Source organism: Leptopilina heterotoma, unplaced genomic scaffold (genome assembly GCF_015476425.1).
Source record: "Leptopilina heterotoma isolate Lh14 unplaced genomic scaffold, ASM1547642v1 Lhet_44, whole genome shotgun sequence".
Classification (NCBI taxonomy): Eukaryota; Metazoa; Arthropoda; class Insecta; order Hymenoptera; family Figitidae; genus Leptopilina; species Leptopilina heterotoma.
The window spans coordinates 292,406-312,035 of NW_025111084.1; the positions used below are offsets into that span (position 1 = coordinate 292,406).

General features: G+C 26.8%; 5 protein-coding genes across 5 annotated transcripts; 2 read left to right on the forward strand and 3 right to left on the reverse strand.

The window, feature by feature from the left end:
- Window positions 1-344: 344 nt before the first annotated feature.
- On the reverse strand, window positions 345-1,497 carry LOC122506920 (sulfiredoxin-1). Its single transcript, XM_043619350.1, has 3 exons — window positions 1,356-1,497; window positions 920-1,123; window positions 345-633 (listed from the first exon to the last, which is right to left on the reverse strand). Exons 1-3 carry the CDS (start codon window positions 1,414-1,416, stop codon window positions 485-487), a joined length of 414 nt encoding a protein of 137 aa, XP_043475285.1. The 5' UTR covers window positions 1,417-1,497; the 3' UTR covers window positions 345-484.
- Window positions 1,498-2,783: 1,286 nt separating this feature from the next.
- On the reverse strand, window positions 2,784-4,623 carry LOC122506917 (iron-sulfur protein NUBPL). Its single transcript, XM_043619346.1, has 4 exons — window positions 4,482-4,623; window positions 3,983-4,299; window positions 3,189-3,562; window positions 2,784-2,953 (listed from the first exon to the last, which is right to left on the reverse strand). The coding sequence occupies exons 1-4, from the start codon at window positions 4,536-4,538 to the stop codon at window positions 2,784-2,786; spliced, it is 918 nt and encodes a 305-aa protein (XP_043475281.1). The 5' UTR covers window positions 4,539-4,623.
- A 135-nt stretch (window positions 4,624-4,758) lies between these two features.
- On the forward strand, window positions 4,759-14,119 carry LOC122506911 (protein SMG7-like). Its single transcript, XM_043619333.1, has 8 exons — window positions 4,759-4,892; window positions 5,391-5,460; window positions 6,242-6,580; window positions 6,735-7,474; window positions 8,374-8,517; window positions 8,605-8,988; window positions 9,114-10,624; window positions 12,818-14,119. The coding sequence occupies exons 2-8, from the start codon at window positions 5,429-5,431 to the stop codon at window positions 13,031-13,033; spliced, it is 3,366 nt and encodes a 1,121-aa protein (XP_043475268.1). The 5' UTR covers window positions 4,759-4,892; window positions 5,391-5,428; the 3' UTR covers window positions 13,034-14,119.
- Window positions 14,120-14,212: 93 nt separating this feature from the next.
- On the reverse strand, window positions 14,213-17,487 carry LOC122506922 (E3 ubiquitin-protein ligase SIAH1A-like). The gene is made up of 5 exons (XM_043619351.1): window positions 17,316-17,487; window positions 16,749-16,952; window positions 16,235-16,468; window positions 15,817-16,059; window positions 14,213-14,648 (listed from the first exon to the last, which is right to left on the reverse strand). The coding sequence occupies exons 1-5, from the start codon at window positions 17,334-17,336 to the stop codon at window positions 14,493-14,495; spliced, it is 858 nt and encodes a 285-aa protein (XP_043475286.1). The 5' UTR covers window positions 17,337-17,487; the 3' UTR covers window positions 14,213-14,492.
- A 191-nt stretch (window positions 17,488-17,678) lies between these two features.
- LOC122506924 (spindle and kinetochore-associated protein 1 homolog) lies at window positions 17,679-19,470 on the forward strand. The gene is made up of 4 exons (XM_043619352.1): window positions 17,679-18,101; window positions 18,201-18,322; window positions 18,522-18,987; window positions 19,157-19,470. Exons 1-4 carry the CDS (start codon window positions 18,014-18,016, stop codon window positions 19,312-19,314), a joined length of 834 nt encoding a protein of 277 aa, XP_043475287.1. The 5' UTR covers window positions 17,679-18,013; the 3' UTR covers window positions 19,315-19,470.
- Window positions 19,471-19,630: the final 160 nt, after the last annotated feature.

Consider the following 19,630-nt stretch of genomic DNA (forward strand, 5'->3'; position numbering starts at 1 on the left):
TAATTTGATAAAGAGTGCAATTTGTATACCATTTAAGATTTTTGTTCACGAGTATTTTTAATTGATATTTTTTAGCAGGATTTAGATTGTCATAATATATATAAATATATAAATATATTGCATAATGTAATACAAGATAAATTCAATTTCATTAAATTGAGAACAGATTAATTGATAAGTAATTATAATAGAATATTTGATTTCTATTTGAACACAAATTTTTTTTTTTAATTTATAAGTTTCACTAGGTGTGTCACAGTATTGTGAAATTCTTTGTATAAATGTTTTTAACTTTAGGCATGTAAGTAAATATACAAATAAATGTTTTAAGCAAAATGTGAAAATGAAGTTAAGTTTTTTTTAATAAATAGTTTTTTTTTAATTCTGTACTAATATTGTTTTTTTCCAACAGGAATATACAAAAGTTACATGAATAATTTTTATTTGTAATTGCGTAAATACGATTTTCAAAAAGATTAGAATTTTATTTGAGATCGGGTGTTGAATTACCAAGATAACTTCGTAAATCTGTAACTGTCGATTTTATTAGTTTTGCTCGTATTGTTGGTTTGCCAAGTTTTTGATGAGCTGTATAACGATGGCAACCTCCAAATGAATAATAATAATCGCCGCCTGAGAAATTTAGTTTAAAATTATTTAACTTATAAAATTATTGTCATTATTATTATTTATGTTATTTTTTGTTTAGAGGATAATTATTTATATTGTATTTTGTTATATATAATTTATTAATATTATTTTTAATTATTATATATATTCCTCTTCATATACGAGGCTAGAAATAAATTATTTTTTATTTCTGTTATTTTTCACAGTAAGAAGTTATTTGTGAATTATTTTTTAGAATTTAGAAAATATTTGAATAATTTGATTTCTAGTAATTAAATTTTTCTTTTACCTTCTCTTCCTGTAATCCAGAGAACATCAACAGGAGGTACCAACGATTCAGTCTCAGGATCCTGTAAAGTTTTCATCAAACTCTTCACCTTTTCCTCATTAACTTCCGGTGGAAATGGTCTAATCAATACATTCATTGGCATCTCATGAATTTCTGCATTCTCGCTCGAGTGAATACTCGTCATTTTTTCATTCACAATTGAACCTTGAAATTAATTCTCATTAAAAATCCTTGAATTCATTATCATTAATTACAGATTAATTTAAATGCGTAAAATTGACATGAGTGTAACTAAAATTAACATTGTGCCAAAGTGAATTTCAAAAAATTCACTCGGATAGTGAATTTTTAATTTTGAAAAATCGAGAGAAAAATTGTTTTTTGTATTAAAGGAAAAGAAATATGAAAGAAAAATTTTTTTACTAGTGCTACTTACCTATATATTTATTGCTCGGATTTATCAGACGTAAGACTTTCAATTTTGAAGGTAATATCATAGCTGACTTGCTAATGAATGAAGTTCTCTTTCAACTTGTGTCACTTTTACAGTGTCTCCCTACTTTTTTTTCTCTCTCTTTCTCTCTCTGATATCAGATGACAATCTATAGCTAAATCCAGAAGTACGTTTATTATTTACGTTACATTATGCAATTATTAATTTACATAGTAAATAACATTTTTTTCCTCTAAACTCGCAAAAAAAACATATTTATAGACTTTATGGCATAATAGAAAAAAAATTGAATGTCAAAGTAACTAATCGTGAATTTCTCCTTCAGGGTTGCCACAAAAAATTAATTTTGTTTTTCCCTGATTTCCAGACAAAATTTTCATTTTTTTCCTGACCCTAAAGAATATTCAGATTCACTCTTAATAAAATTCTTGGCAAGATTTCAATTATTTTCATGAGTAATTCAATTATTTAAAAAAATGTTAACAAAATTCTTCGCAAGAATTCAATTACTTTCATAAATTCGTTGCAGGAATTCAATTATTTTTTACAAATAATAAAATTTTTCACGTAAATCAATTATTTTAAAAAAAAAATTGATGAAATTCGTTGCAGGAATTCAATTATTTTCATAAATAATAAGATTCTTTACATTATTTCAATTATTTAAAAAAAAAAATTTGAAAAAATTCATTGCAAGAAGTCAATTACTTTTATAAATTAATAAAATTCTTCACAGGATTTCAATTATTTTTAATACAATTTTAAGTAAATTCTTTAAAAAAGGTAATTATTTTTTAATTATTTAATTAAAAAAATTAAAATTAGGTATTAATTATTATTTTTTTTTTGGAGGAATTGTAATAAAATTTTCAAGAATAATTAAATTTTTCGAGGATTTCAATTAAAATTGCATTAAAAATAATTGAAATTCTATGATGAGTTTTATTATTAATGGAAATAATTGAATTTTTGTAAAAAAAAATGTTATTATTTATGAAAATAATTGAATTTTGACGAAATTCTTTTGAATTTTTGAATATAATTGAATTTCTGCGAAGAATTTTATTATTTTTGAAAATAATTGAATTTCTATCATTTGTAGCTTCTCCAAAATTCAATTTTTTCCAGTACTTTAATAAAAATCCCTGACTTTTTCCTGAATTCCCTGACCTGTGGCAACCCTATTCTTTTTCAAATATTTTCAACAAGAAGAAATTCTTTTTACATGAGAATAATTTTTCACTTTGAATAAAATAAATTCGTTGTCAATTATCAATTATTGTCACAGTAACAATAACAAAAGTAATTAATTTTTCACCTCTAAGTTGAATATTTAATTACAAAAAAACTATATACATATTGCAATTTCCTGCAAATTCTAAAATTTGTTTCTATTAAAATTTCCATAATTCATGTGACTTTTAAAAGTCGTTCATGCAAAAATTCAGCGACATTTTTTCCCAATTTTTTATAAGCATCAGCTTGTCGTGAATTTGGCTTGGAAATTAATATCGGTCTTCCATTATCACAGCCCTCTGCGATGTCATCGTTGAATGGAATTTTGCACAATATATTAATGCCTACAAGAGAGAAAAGATGCAAATGAACAATTTGATTGCAGGACATAATTGAATAAAATAATTCACAGAAAAGAGAATAATTGAATAAAATAATTCACAGAAAAGAGAATAATTGAAAAATCATTCAATGAAAATACAATTTGTTTTTACAAACATTTTTTCATTCAATGAAAATTGAATTTGAATTTGAATTTTATATTCGAGGAAAATATAAAATAAGGAAGAATTTATATACCTAATTCCCAAGCGAGACTCAATGATCCGTCTTTAAATAGAGAGGCTTCGTGATGACATTTTGGACAGATGACACTACTCATATTCTCGACAATTCCAACAAGTGGGACATTTAATTTTTGATACATTAAAGCTCCTCGTCGTGTGACATCGAGAGCGGCTTTTTGTGGCGTTGTGACAAGTAAAACTCCATCGATGGGAACATTTTGAACAAGCGACAAATGAGTATCACCTGTTCCTGGCGGTGTATCAACAACAAGATAATCTAAAGGGCCCCACGCAACTTGTCGAATTAATTTGTCAAGGGCATTCATTACCATAAGTCCACGCCATATCACAGGTGATTTTTTATTCACTAAAAATCCCATCGACATACTGTTGATCATAGAGACAATTTCATTATTTCATATATAATTTTGACAATGACAGATTTTATTAAAACAGAGTTGCCACAAAAATTAAATTTTCTTTTTCCCTGATTTCAAGACAAAATTTATGACTTTTTCCCTGAATTTCAAGAAAATTCTAATGCACTTTAAAAATTATTGGACACTGATTGAAATTTTTGAAAATTAATGGAATTCCTGTAAAGAATTTTGTTTTTTACGAAAATAATTGAAGGTTTTGTATTAGAATTCGTGTCAATTTCGCATATTTTGTGAGGCATACAAAAAAGACAGAAAAATTCAGAATTTTCTTATAAATTCAAAAAATTTAATTTTCTCCAATACTTCTAATAAAAATCCCTGACTTTTCCCTAATTTCCCTGACGAATTAATAACCAAAAGAATTTACCATTTAATATCATAATTCACTAAAGGTTCCATGAGATTTTCCTCGTTCAATTTTGGCGAATCGTCGAGATTCATCATTAGAGGAACACTTGGACCAAAAACATCGGCATCTAACAATCCAACTGACTTTCCAGGATCATTCATTTTTAAAGCAACTGCTAAATTAACCGAAGTTGTTGATTTTCCAACACCTCCCTTTCCCGAGGCAACAATTAAAATTTGTTTCACACCTTCGATCGCCTTTTTCCTCGGTAAACCACGTCCCATTACTTCTCGACGACGACTTTCTAGATCTTGTGACGTTTTATTTGTGCAAAACTAAGAAAGAAATGTTCCCTATTAATTAAAATATTGAAAAAATTTTAATTTATACAATTCGCAATACACTTTTTTTTCTTATGAGCAAAAAGTTTGTAAATTGTTTCAAATAATAGCGATCGTATTTTTTTTCTTTTGCCGTTCTTAGAAGAATAAAATGTTCAGAATAAAAGTTAACTCACGTGTTTTTTCGGCACACGATTGAGAATTAAAGACCACCTTTCTAGAATTCGAGACATTTTTATATAAAAAATTAAAAATACGTACTTAACCTCTCTGTTTATGAGTTTTATTTTTAGAGTCTTTCAATTAACCACAACAATTTATATAAAGACAGCAAAAACAACATAAGTTTTACCGAAAAGTACATGAATTACTCAACTGTACATTATTTAGACGCAAGTCTTTCTCTTTTTTAAAAAAAAAAAAAGATTAAAAACTGTCACGAGGGCGAGACGCACTTTTTCTGCGGCCTGTTCGCCATATCGCGTATTCGTTTTGTGCGAGACTCGTCGACCAGTCGTTACTCCCCGTATACTTGAATCATTATTTTACTGTTTTATAATGTTTTTATCAGCCGTAAATATGTGACAGTAAGTATTTTAACATTTTTTCATGTCTACATTTAATTTTCCATTCTTGTTAAACCCAATAAGAGCAATTTTTTAATCGTGAATCGTCTATGATTGTAATTTGTCATTCCTAACCTATTTCGGTAGAAAATTCTTTTTCATTTTTGACATTATTTTTCATGTTTGTAAGCAAATTTTCATCAATTTTTCATAAAATTGAAATGTCGGAAAACTTACGATTAACTGAAATTCTTGCCTTTTGGAAAAATTTTTTTCTCCACTAAATATTTACTGTCATCCTTTTTTTTGACCGCATATCAAAAATTTACAAATTTGGTCGTTTTTTTCGAAATTTTCTTATTTTGCCGATAGAAAGTATTTTGTATTTTTTGATATATTTGGAAATAATAATGAAAATATGATAGTTCTTCATGATTTGTGAATTGCGAAAAATTTTGCAATTTTTTTTTCAACGTTCCCCTTTTTTTGAAATCAAGTGTTAATTTGTCACTTCCGCAGGTAAACCTGGATAATCACGAGGGCGGCCATCGCAGATAATGGGCCTAAAAGCAGCGGTGCAGGCCCTAAAGTAAGTTCTAAATTTGTTATATCAAATTTCCCTTTTTCTCCACAATGGTGAAAAATCTATTTATAGAAATTGGAATTTAGTCTTTAATTTTTCTTTTAAAAAAAAGAGAATGGAAATAATTTCTTTTTCAATTCAATTGAATTTTTTTATAATTTGTTTGAAAATCTGGAAATGTCAGGGAATTTTATAAACCTTGAAAAAACCTGGAATACTTAGTCAGGGAATTTTTATTGGAATCCTGAAAAATTGTTGTTTTCTAAAGTTATTGTGTTTATTCTTGAAATTTAATTATCGAAAGCGAAAAGCTCATAAATATTATGAAATTACCACGAATTCGAATACAAAACATTCAATTTTTTCTATTTTTGACAATAATTTCTTTTCAAATAATTTAATTCAATTATTTTCAAAAGTAATAAAATTCTTTGCAGTACTTTAATTACTTTTAAAAATTGCATTTAAATTCTTCAAAAAAAATTCAATTATCTTTGTAAAAAATGAATTTCAGTTAAAATTTTAGTTAATAATTGAATATTAAAAGCAATATAGCTTAAATTTTTGGAAATAATTGAAATTTTGTAAAATTAAATTGTCAACAAGTGGATTTGAAAATTATCAAAGAACTTTTTCGATAATTATAAAAAATAATCGATTTAAAGAAGAATTGTAGTTAAAAATGCTTGACAATAATAATTGAATTGAATAATTCAATGATTAATATCAACATTTATTTTTTTTTAAAATAAGAGATTGGAGTAATTAATTATTAATGATTATTCAGGAAAGCTGAACCACTAAAGGACAAAGTACAACAATGTAAGGATCTTCTTAATGACAATGACGCTTGGCTTTGCCAACAACAATTACAAAAGATTTATCAACAAGTTCTCATTTTGGACCTCGAATATGCTCTCGATCGTAAAGTGGAACAGGAACTTTGGAATCTCGGTTTTAAGAATTACATAGCTCTACTTCAATCGCAAGCTAAGGATCGAAAAAATCCAAAGAGAGGCGAGTCCCAGGCGATGCTTAGTTGGTGCCTCGAAGGAGCCAGTGGCTTTTATTTGACTCTCCTTCAGGAAATCTGCACTGCATTCGATCTCGATTTACCTTTCAGAAGGTAAAATTTAGCCCAATGACAGACAGGCTTTGCCTGACTGACTCGATAATTAATTTTTGAAAAAATAGCTTTAAAACTGAAAAGTAGTGATGATTCCGAAGCCTTGTAATCAAAAGTAAAAAATTGTTTTAATTGTAGAAATTTATTTTTGCAGAAAAGGATACGTTTATGGTTGTACGTCGCCGTGGAAAGCAATTGAAAAATTGACAGCACCACACAAGTCTTCGTGTTTTTACGCCTGTCAATATTGTCTAGTACACTTGGGTGATATTGCACGTTACAAAAATCAAAATAAACAAGCGGAATTATTTTATCGACACGCAGTGTCATTGTCACCGTCGAGTGGTCAACCCTACAATCAATTGGCACTTTTGGAAGCATCACGTGGCGATAAATTGGGCACTGTTTTCCATTATGCACGTTCAATAGCCGTTAAACATCCATTTCCAGTGGCGACGACAAATTTGGCAAAAACACTCTCGTCCGTCATGAATGATACATCATTTAATATCAATGGAAAAACAAAATTAACCTCACAAGAGTATTTATTGGTATTTTTGAAATTGCACGCTATATTACACAATTTGGGTGATTTGAGTGAGGCGACGAAATACACGAAATTATTGACAGAAACATTAACGGCATTAATTGCCACTGAGAGTTTCAATTCATGGCGACTTGTACAAATGTTGGTTATTAATTTATATGCCTTGCAACATGCGATTGGAACATCGTCGGACAATACGGATTTTTTATCTGTCGATCAATTGAGCGTTGATGAGAAATTCGCTAAGGAATGTATTTTGGATCTTGTCGCTGGTAGTCTCTCAGCTCTTTTGTTGCCTGTTTATACGATCAAAAATGCAATTGTCGATTATTTCGCTTTGCCAAGTAGTAAGTATGGAACAATCAATCATTTTCAATATCTAGTATTTTTATAAATAATATTTCCCCAGGAATTCAATTTATTTCGAATAGCATTTTCAACAAAAAATGCGAAAAAATCAATTTATTTAACAAAATTTTTATACAATTCTTCACAATAATTCAATTATTTTAACTAATAATAACATTTTCCATATGGAAATTCAATTATTTTCTTAAATAATAAAACTCATCGAAGAATTTCAAATATTTTAAATACTATTTTAAATTAATAAATCGAAAAATACAATTATTTTTCCAAATAAAGTTTTCCACAAGAATTAAATTGTTTAAAATAAAATTTTCATAATATTTATTATATTTCGAAAAAATTAATTATTTAAAACAATGTTTATAAAATTCTTATAAAGAATTCAATTATTTTCAAAATTAACAAAATTTTTTGCACAGAAATTCAATTTTTTTAAAACATTTTAATAAAATTTTTCGCAATAATTGAATTATTTTCATAACTAATAAAATTCTTCTCAGAAATTCAATTATTTAAAAAAATTTTAAATAACATTCTTTACAAAAATTCAATTATCCATTTAAATAATAAAATTGTTTACAGAAATTCAATTATTAACAAAAATTTTAGGAAAATCTTCCCACAAATTCAATTATTTTCAAAAATTTTAATAAATTTTTTCGAAATAATTGAATTACGTTGATAAATAATAAAATTCTTCTGAGAAATTCAATTATTTTCAAAATTTTAAATATAATTCTTAACAAGGATTCAATTATTTTCATAAATAATAAAATTCTCTGCAAACTTCAATTCTTCTTAAAAATCTCAATAAAATTCTACACAAAAAATTAAATTATCTATCAAAGTCTGTTATTAATTGGAGATTTTTTTTCAGTCAAATTGTGCCTTGATTGGATTCGTCTGAAACCGACTTTATTGGAGGAGCCTGCTTTCACAACTCGGCTGCAAATATGGCCAAGTCTTTGTGTTTTACTCAACGGTCTACAAACCTGTGTATTAGACTTCAAGCACGAACAGTGTACGTAGTTATTTTCTCTTTAGCTATTCAAAAAGTATTTATATGTAAAAATTAAGTAGAAAATTAAATATTCTTTTTTTTGTTTAGATACCAAAGTACCACTGCCGGAGGATCGAGACCTTCAGGGTTTTCTGCCATTGGAGAAAAGTTTCGAACCTCTAAGATTCACAAACACGGATTTGGAAGGCGACAATGTTTCTCTCAATAAATTGCGAGCGATTCGAATTTTGCAATCGGGACGAAAAATATCCCAATATCAAATCAATGGCTCCGCTTTAATAACAGTCGGAGATGAGGAGAATGAAAAATTTACGTCTGCAATCGAGGGCGTTGGACCCAGTAACGAATTAATGCGCGAATTGGAGGAACTCAGTTTGAATAAGGAAAAGCAAATTGTTGCCAATAGTCCCGTTCCATCAGAGTCGGCGAGCAGTAAAGGATCCTCTGAGACGGACGCCTTTGAAATCTTACGTAAGCATTGCCTTCTTTTATTCTCATAATTATTGTTTTCAGGCTTCGCACTCTTTTACTAAAAACTACTAACATTTACTACTTTTTGACGATTTTGACGATTAATTAATCAATTTTTCCTCCAGTCGAAAAGAGAGTTGGTATTCTCAAACCGCAAGGTTCTTTGGAGAGAAATCGTGACAATGTGGTGAATAGTACGAGTGTAATTATTGCCGAATCGCACGCAACGCCCGCAACACGTAAACCGCGTCAAAATGTCGCGATGCAAGCGATAATGCGACGAGCCGAGACCGAGCAAAAACAAGTGACCTTCAAAAATATCTCACCAGTAATTACCGATCTGGACGAATTAAAGAAGAAAAAACAAACCACTATCACTTCTCCCGGAACCAAAAATTCTCCATCCGCCAGTCAACCAATCACCGTTCAAAATCGTCCTGCCCTAATTTCAAATCCAAACCAGGCGAAGAAATCGCCAAATCCAATTACATCTCCGCCTCAGAATTCAATTTCCCATCAACAAACTCTCGTCCCAAGTCAAATTCAAACTCTCGCACCAAATCAAATACAAACTCTCGCTCCAAGTCAAATCCAAACTCTAAATCAAATCCAATCTCAACAAACTCTAAATCAAATCCAATCTCAACAAATGAAGACGCAAGGACAGATTCAGTCAATGATTCCAACTCAGGGCCAGCAGAACCATCAGCAGCCACAATTAATTCCCCAACAGGGTCAACAATTTTCCCCGAGCGATCAGAGAAATATCTCTCAATACCAATTGCCAGTGAACTGTTTCCAAAATCAATCGTTCAACGTCCAGAATCCCGCATTCAGCAAGAACTTCATTGTCAACCAGTCGGATTTTCCCCTCCAAGGAGCGCAATACCAACAAAATCGTTTACATCCCCGCGCCACTCAGAATCCAATAATAAATCTAAATCCACAGCAAAAAATCCCCAATCTCGCTCAACAGAATATTTCAACTCTAAATCCAAACGTCAACCTCCAAGCCAACTCAACAATGCGTATTCATCAACAGAACATGTTACCAGATCCCCGTAACAATGGAATCAATTTGCCAAATACATTAAACATGCCAGGTTCAATGATTGCCGCGACAAATTTAACAGGCTATCAAAAAAATCTCCAGCCTGGTATCGTCGCACCACCTACGCCATTGAATTCCGAGCATGGTAATCTTCAAATGAATTTCAATTCAAACTACGGACAGCAGAGTAATTTCAATCAAATGTCGTCGAATTTTGCTGCTAAAAATCAGGGGCAATTTTCACAGATGCCACCACAGACGACGGGCTTAAATAAGGGACAGGCGATTAATAACTATGCAATGTTTCATGGTTATGAGAATAAGGATTTTAATCCGTGGAAGCAGGAACCACAGGCGCCGCCGCAACCGCCAATCACGTGGTGGGGAAATTCGGGACAAGGACAAATGTTACCGGGAAAGGAGAGTACGAGCAATGAAGTATTTTCGAATTGGACGAATGCACCGAATTCGGGGAATATGATAGGACGAGTGCCTATTAATTCGGGAAATAATTATTCGCAAAATAGTTTTCATGGGCGGCATTATAATCCAAGGAGTGGTCCTGAAGACGCACGATCGTTTGAGGTGAGTTGTCTTTTAAACTGTTGTCTTAACATGTTTTTTTTTAAATTTTGACATTTATTTCGCCTATTTTCGTCAATTTCACCAATTTTTACCAATTTTTTAAAATTTATTTTTAATTATTTACAAATTACACGTATAATTTTGTAAACTTTTTTCTAATATTTTGAATCAAAACTAATTTTCAAAAATTATTAATGAACTAGCGAAACGTGATATTCAATTATTATTATTATGCAAATTACTAAAGTTTTTATTTTCAAATATAATGGTAAAAGTGACCTTTTAAGATCCGGAGCCTCAAATAATAAAATTCTTTGCAGAATTTTAATTATTTTTCAAATTTTAATAACATCCTTGACAAGAATTCAATTATCTCTAAAAATAATAAAATTCTTCCCAAAAATTCAATTATTTTCATAAATAACAAAATTCTCCGCAGAAACCCTTTAATTTACAAAATTACAAAATAAATTCTTCACAAGAATTCACTTAAATTTATAATTAATAATAATCAATAATTAAAGAAATTTAATAAAATTCTTCCCAAACATTCAATTATTTTTATAAATAATAAAATTCTTCGTAAAAATTCATTTATTTTTATAAACTACAAAATTGTTCGTTATAATTAAGTTATTTTCAAAAATTTCAATAAAATTCTTGCCAAAAATTCAATTATCTTCATAAATAACAAAATTCTTGCCAAAAATTCAATTATTTTCATAAATAACAAAATTCTTCACAGAATTTCAATTATTTTCAAAAATTCCAATAAAGTTCTTAAAAAATTCTTATCTAAAATTAAACTACATATTTACATAATTGTCTATAAAATTCGATTATTTTCTAAAAATTAATTTTTTATTATTTTCTAAAATTTTAATAAATCATTCGAAACAATTCAATTATTTTTTTAAATAGTAAAATCTTTGCAAAAATTCAATTATTTTTTATACAAATTTAATAAATTCAGCAAAATAATTCAATTATTTTTTATACAAATTTAATAAATTCAACAAAACAATTCAATTATTTTCAGTACAATTTTAATAAACTTCAAAAATCAAATATTTAATTATAATATTATTAACAGACAAGATTATTATCAATCGATTTTTATTCAGTAACATTGTAAATATTAAAAATAATTTAATCTAGGTAAAGAATTTTATTGAGATTTTAGAAAATAATTGAATTTTAACGAAGAATTTTGTTATATAAAAAATAATTGATTTTTTGGGAAGAATTTTATTGAAATTTTTGAAAATAACTGAATTTTAACGAACAATTTTGTAATTTATGAAAATAAGTGAATTTTTGGAAAGATTTTACTAAAATTTTTAAAAATAATTGAAAGTCTGTAAGAATTTTGTTATTTAAGTAAATAATTGAATTCTTGCAAAGAATTTTATTATTTCTGAAAATAATTGAATTCTTGCGAAAAGTTCTATTATTTAGGAAAATAATTGAATTTTTTCGGAGACTTTTTTATTTTTAGAGATAATTGAATTCTTGTCAAACATGTTATTAAAATTTTCGGAAGTAATTGAATTTATACGATGAGTTTCATTATTTACGAAAATAATTGAATTCTTGTCAAGAATTATATTACAATTTTTTAAAATAATTGTATTTTTGCAGAGAATTTTGTTATTTATGAAAATAATTGAATTTTTTCCAAGTTTTTTGACATTTTTTAGAGATAATTGAATTCTTGACAAGGATGTTATTGAAATTTTGGAAAATAATTGAAATCCTACGAAGAATTTTGTTGTTTTTGAAAATAATTGAATTCTTGCGAAGAATTTTGTTGTTTATGAAAATAATTGAATTCTTGCGAAGAATTTTGTTGTTTATGACAATAATTTAATTCTTGCGAAGAATTTTTATTAAAACGTTTGAGACTTAAAAAATAATAATAATTAATTAGTATTAGTTAGTTGTATTTTTTTATAATTGTAATTTTTTTCTCACCTTCTTGTCACCTACTTGAAAAAAATTCTCCTTTTCGCCCATTTTAAAGGAAAAAGATACTATGATCCCTATTTTTTACAAATCTGTTTTCTATTTCCTTTCATTTCTTGTTGTGTTCATATTTGTGTCACATTTTTGTATCAGTTTCCCTTCTAATTTTAATGAATCCTTCCCGACTATAAGAACAAAAATTAATCATTTTTCTTGTAAAATTCACAGATGGATCAGAAGCAACAACAAACAATCACAACAGGAAACACTTATTCCCTATTCAGTGGCAATAGTTGGGGTGCGAGTGGACAATCGTCAGGTATGTCAAATCAAGACCAAATGAAGAGTCGACTAAATCAACAATCGCTCTGGTCTGGACCTGGACCATCACCACTCGAACGTCTCTTGGAACAGCAAAAATCCCTTCGAGAAGGCGGCACTTGAAGGAAAACAAAAAAATGACCCATGTCGTCGTTGATTAAAAAAAAAGGGGAAATTCCTGTTTTTTCAATTACCCAAAACACGCGGGACGGGTAACAAAAAATATGTCAAAAGCAAAAATGTTAAATTACCAAGAAGTCAATTTATAAACACACTGGAATTTAAATTGCATAGTGAGAGAGCAAAAAAAAAAATACAAATTTAGAGAGTTCTGTAGAAAGACGAAATAGGCCAACGTAAAAGAGAGAACATCTACAAAACAAAAACAAAAAAATAAATTAATTAAAAAGCAAAAAAGTGTAGCTCCAAAAAGACTAGTTCTTGGAATAAATAAAACTATGTATTTGGATGCACTAAGAGAGGAATAAAACATTGAGCAATTTTCCCGTGAAAAAAATAACAAAGAAACAAATAAAAAAAAAATACAAGAAACTCGTGCAAAGGAGGCCAGAAAGGCTGGTTTTAAAGAATACTGATAAATACCGAAAAAAAAGTCCCCCTGTGACGATAAAAAAAACAAAAGAACTAGATTTCGTTTATCAGTAGTCGAAAATTGAGAGTGGCCTCTGTTAGTATATTACAAGTGTAGTTAAATTATTATGTAATTGACAAAAGTTAATTCGCATTTTTTTGACACGAAGATTTCTAGTTTCGTTATATTTTCGTTTTCTTTTTTTTTCCTTTTTAAGAAAGAAGCTTATCTCGAGGCCGTGTGTTTCTTTTCCTTGCACTTTTTATACCACAAGTTTAACTTATTTTAACGACAATACTTGTCTAAGATCCAATTTAAAGAATAAGAAATTTTTTTTCTATTCTAACAATTTTTTTTTCCACAATAAATCTCTGAACGACAATCCAATTATCAATTTAGTAGATTTTATAACTGAATTAGGAAAAAATGTATCAGATTTGTTTTGGAAATTCAAAATTAAGAGCTTAATTAGATGTCCGCGGCTTCGATGATAGTTAAGTAGAGGACAATATTTAAAAAAAAATGACGTAGTGGCATAAATATTATGTTTAAATTAACAAAATTCATAGTTATATTCGATTACAGGCAAAATAAAATGATGTTGGAATTAAATTTAATTTGTCTTGTTATTCACTCGAATTTTGAAATAATTTTCAAAAAAAAAAAACAACAGGAGAGGTTTAAAAAAAATAGAATTAAAATAGCAAAAGTATCGTTTTCTTAAAAAAATTTATTTTATCACACACTTTCGTATAAAATTTCCATAGTTTTTTGAAATTTGTTTAAACAATAAAACTTTTTTTCTTGAGAACAATTAAAATATCAATTAATTGTAATAGTCAACATTTTAAATTTAAAGGAACAAAGAATCATTAAAGAATAAAAATAGAACGAAAACCATGAATTTTTATAATGGTTATTAACATTTTTCTTAAGTATTAAAAAAAAGGAAAGAAATTGAAAAAAATAAATAATCTCTGTTTTCTTAAGTCAGTTGGCGCTATTGGCAGTTTTTGGTTCATTACGTGTCAATGTAAAAATACAGGTAAATTTGTTTTTATTACATACTATTCTTTGAATATCTTGAGATGCAATGTGAAGACTATTTTTAAATGTTGTTTCCTCGAGCGTTCTACAAGAACGAGGCTGAAAAGAAAATTTTTTATTTGAAAATAATCCCAATTACTATATATTTATTAATTATTAATAACAATCTTAATAATTCTTCTTGTTTCTTATCTTTTTTTTTTGATTATTTTTCTATTTATTGTTTTAAATTCTTAAATGAATGAAATTCTAAATTTAATATTTAAAAGATTAAAAAATACCAAAAATTAATTAAACCAAATAGTTTTCAATTTAAAATATTTCTTCTATTTATTAATTTATTAAAATAATTCAATTATTGTAAAAAATTTTATTATTTAAGAAAATAATTGGATTTTTTGAACAATTTTATTGGAATTTTTGAAAATATTTGAAATTCTGCGAAGAATTTTATTATTTATGAAACTAATTGAATTTCTGGGAAGATTTTAATAAAATTTTTGCAAATAATAATTGAATTTCTGTAAAGAATTTTATTATTTACGAAAATAATTTAATTTTTTGGAAGAATTTTATCACAATTTTTGAAAATAACTGAATTTTTTATTTATTTTTATTATTTATGAAAATAATTGAATTTTTAAAAATTATTTTTATTGTAATTTCTAAAAATAATTGAAATTCTGCGACGAATTTTGTTATTTATGAAAATAATTGAATTTTTTGAATAATTGAAATCTTGCTAAGAATATTATTAAAATTTTCGAAAATAATTGAATTTTGTCGATTAATTTATTAAAATTGTATTAAAAATATTTCGCTTCTCCTAAAGAATTTAATTAAAATTTTTTTAAACAATTTTTTTTTTTTGGAACAATTTTATGAAATTTTTAGAAATATTTGAATAATTCAATTTGTTTGATAAATTTTATTGAAAATAATTGAATTCCTGTCAAGGATTTTATTTAAGTTTTTGAAAACAATAAACAATAATAATTGATTTTCCAATTTAGTTAATAATTGGATTTTTTTAAAATTTTGAATCTAAATTATTCCAATATTGAAATTAATAAAAACGGAAAAGTTTTTTAATTAACTAAAATTAAAAAATCCATGTTAATAAGTTTATTTAATTGTGTAAAATAAATGAGTAAAAATTTAAAAAAGTAAAATTATTAGTCTTACAATTCTCTTTGGAATTTCATTTTGTGATTGAGAATTGAAAGATAAAAATTAGAAATATATAAAGAACAAATTTATAACTTACAAATCCTTCGAATGAGCAAGATCTTCCATTTCCTGTAATTTCCAATTTGTATTTAAATTCGTGAGCCGTATTATTATTGTGCACCATTTGAACATTTCCGGTGAAATCTCCAGCACCATTAATAGTCGTTATTAAAAAGAAAATTCCCATTTTTTGAATGAAAAATGCCAAATCGAAAACAATATTTGAAAGATGATCCATTTCCCATTGACGGGAATATTCCTTTCCACTTGAACTTTCAGTCTAGAGAAAAACAATTTTATTTTTAATAATTAAAAACAGATTTCAATTCATTTGATAACAAAATTAATTTCTATTTTCCAGGTAAATAAATTTGAATAAAAATAAAAGAATATTTTGTTCTTTGGTTTCATGCTGTGAATTTTTTTTTGCGATTTGAAAGTAGATTAATATTCACCTCAACTAATCTGTCTTTATGGAAATAATTCAAATGATTGAGAATTCGGCTATGAGGACCTTGAAAAGTACATTTTGCCAATCGACAAGGAAATGATCCTTTTGCTGCTGAAGGTTGTGATAATTTCACTTCCTTTACAGTTTCTTCTTCTTTTTTTTCTATTATTTCAACGTTGTCAGTTTGCGTTGAAATTGTAATAAGTTGTATTTCCTTCGGAGGCGTGAGGAGTGAATTCTACAAAAAAGGTTATTAGTTAATAATAAAATCCTTTACAGGAATTCAATTATTTTCATTAAAATTGAATTATTATTAGGATTGAATTATTTAATTATTTTTAAAAATGCAATTCTTTTCGAAAATTTTAATAATATTCTTAGCAAGATTTCAATTATTTTAATAAATTAAAAATTCTTCGCAGAAGATTCAATTATTTTCGTAAATAATAAAAAACTTTTTAGGAATTTAATTATTGCAGAATTACAATTATTTTTAATTTTAAATTTCTTTCACGTACTTTAATTTCATCCAACTTCAAAGTTAAATCTTCAGCCAAATAACTTCTTGATCCATTATACGTTTTTTGACACATGGGACAAATTGTAATTTTTCTTTTGCAAACGGAACAAATATGATGTCCATAGTTGCATTGATATATTGGTTTTACAGGTCTTTCGAAACAAACAGGACACTGGAGGATTTCTTCTAAATCATTGCACCACTGTAATTGAATAATTTTTAATTTACATTATCGTTTGTCATGAGACACCAGATTAAAAAAAACTTTCTGTTCCTTCAAATTAAAAAATATCAGTTTGTTAAAAAACTGAAACCGCAACATTCTCTTTAGGTCATAAATAAATGAAACTTATAACTCTATGAAAACTTCTAAGTTAATATGTTTTCTAAAAAGAAATTTTTCACGCTTGTAGAATAAAGTTCGTATTTTATAATCAAATTAATATTTCACTACTTCAGCACAAATTATCAGAGTAATTAACAGAAAACAATAGATAACGGTGATAACCAAAATACATAACCTATAAAATATTTACAAAAATAGTCTTTTTTCTAAGTTTCTTACCTTTACTCTTAATTCTTCCATAATTGCTTAAAAATACAATAAAAATGTGCACTTTTCTATTTGCACTCTTGTTTATTGTGATTGATTTAATATCATTAAAGAGAAATTAAATGCAAAAATGAACAAAACAATCCTTTGTTTATAAAACGACAACACAAAGCATGCGTAATGCAAATTTTGTTCTTTTACTAATGGTGCGTTCACAGGGAATAATTAGAGAGAAGGAGACAAACAAATTTTTTTTCTCCTTTCCTCCAATTGCTGTCAGAGCAGAGGGGCAGATTTATGAATTCACCTTAATCAAATTATGTTATTTACGCATGCGTCGTTTTTTATCTACCCCTCTCTGATCCTCACGCTTCCCAACCCTGGAGTGTCAGCTGATCCACATTTAAAATCTGTTGTCCGTTAAAAACGTTAAAAAACAATATGATTCGTGATGTGTTTAAAAAATACTGTTGAAGCAAGTTGAAGAAATTTAAAAACAATAAAAATTATAAGAAAAAACTTGAGAAATAATTGTTTATTGTTCAATTGAAATATTCTTAAAGAAAAATTGGTTTTCGTGTAGTATTTTAATTCCTCTCAAAGTTTGTTTACTTTTCAAAATTGGCTGCATCAATTTTTTGTGTTTGTTATTTCTGTATTTAATTTAATTTAAGATATTTTCTAGAAAATTTCGAGTAATTTAAAAAAAAATGGAAGATTTTTTTGAAAAAAGTGAGCAAAAATTGAAAATGTTCGAAACAGCGACGTTGGTGATAAAAAATCAGCATTCTTTTATGTGTAAGATTAATTCTACATTCAAAATATTTATTTACATTAAAAATATTTATTGTAAGTAAATTTCAATATTTACGAGTAATTGCTTCGATAAATTTACAGATAAAGAAGACATAGAGAAAAATCTTTTTCAGTCAAAGGAAACTGTAGGAAATATGCTCGAGGGAACCAAATATTTGAAACTACATCTCAAAGAATTAAAAGAAGGAAATGAGCGTTGTAAGGTAGAGAATTATATTGATATTATAATTAAAAATTTAATTATTATGAACTTTTAATATATTTTTAATTATTAGAATCTTTTATTATTTTTCATTATAATTTTAATTATTATAAACTTCTATTATTTTTCATTATAATTTTAATTATATTATAAACTTAAACAAAAAACAAAATGAATTTTAAAAATTATTCTTTTACTAGGAAATGTTATCGACACTGAAGACTCTCGAAGAAAAATTGGTGCACATGGAAAATAACATTCCAACGGGTATAAAAGACTTCTTGAAATTACAAGAAACCGAGGAGATTAAAAATAGTTTTGCAAACCACAATGAGAAGGAAAATATCTCCATGGTTTCAAATGGTGAAGTTTTCACTCCAGACGCTCATTTAACGATTAAAGACTGCAAAAAATCATTGTTTAAAGAAGCTGAAGTGTATCCATTAATCAGTCCAGTCACACAGGAAGAGTTCACGAAAATTCCAAAATATATAATCGGACGACAAACTTTGGCAATGATTAATAGTTTAATTACAACGATTAATCAAATTTTAAAAGCCAAATACACACTTTTGTCTTTAGGGAAAAATGGTGCCAGGAAAAAGGGGGATTTAGATTCATATCTTGAGTACAAGAAACAACAGACTTCGGTCGAAGAAGGAGAAGGTAAATTTACAAAAAAAGAATATGAATTTAATTCAAATATAAATTATTTTAACTAAAACGTAAATTTAATTCAAATGTAAACTTAATTCAAATAAAAATTCAATTAAAACGTAAATTAAATTAAAACTGAAAAAAATATATTCTAATAAACAATTTGTTTATGTTGCAGGCAAAATTTATTTTTTTACAGCTGAAGATTACTTGAAACACACGTCGAGCAAATTGGATAAAATCAAATTAAATATATTGACTGCTTTGCGTTCCTGTCGAAAGTTACGAGAAATTAGAATTGGAAAATCATTGTTCTATATGGTCGTAACGAATTAATTTGTCACGATTAATTAATTAATTTTTTCAATTTATTTTCAATTTTTTGATTTCTAATCTCTGAAATTAAGGTAAATTTAAATTGTACATAATAAACGTTTGAATTTAATTGTAAGGTATAGGTAAATAATGAAAACAAAATAAAAATTATTAATTATTAATTCAAAATTTTTTGAATAATTTCAGATTCAAACTTTAAAAAAAAATTAAAAAGAAAAATTATTTAAAAAAGTTAAGGATAAGTACAAATTCATTAAAAATTATTTTTTCTTGTCTTTACATTTTTTGTTTATGAAAATCATGAAAATATAATTAT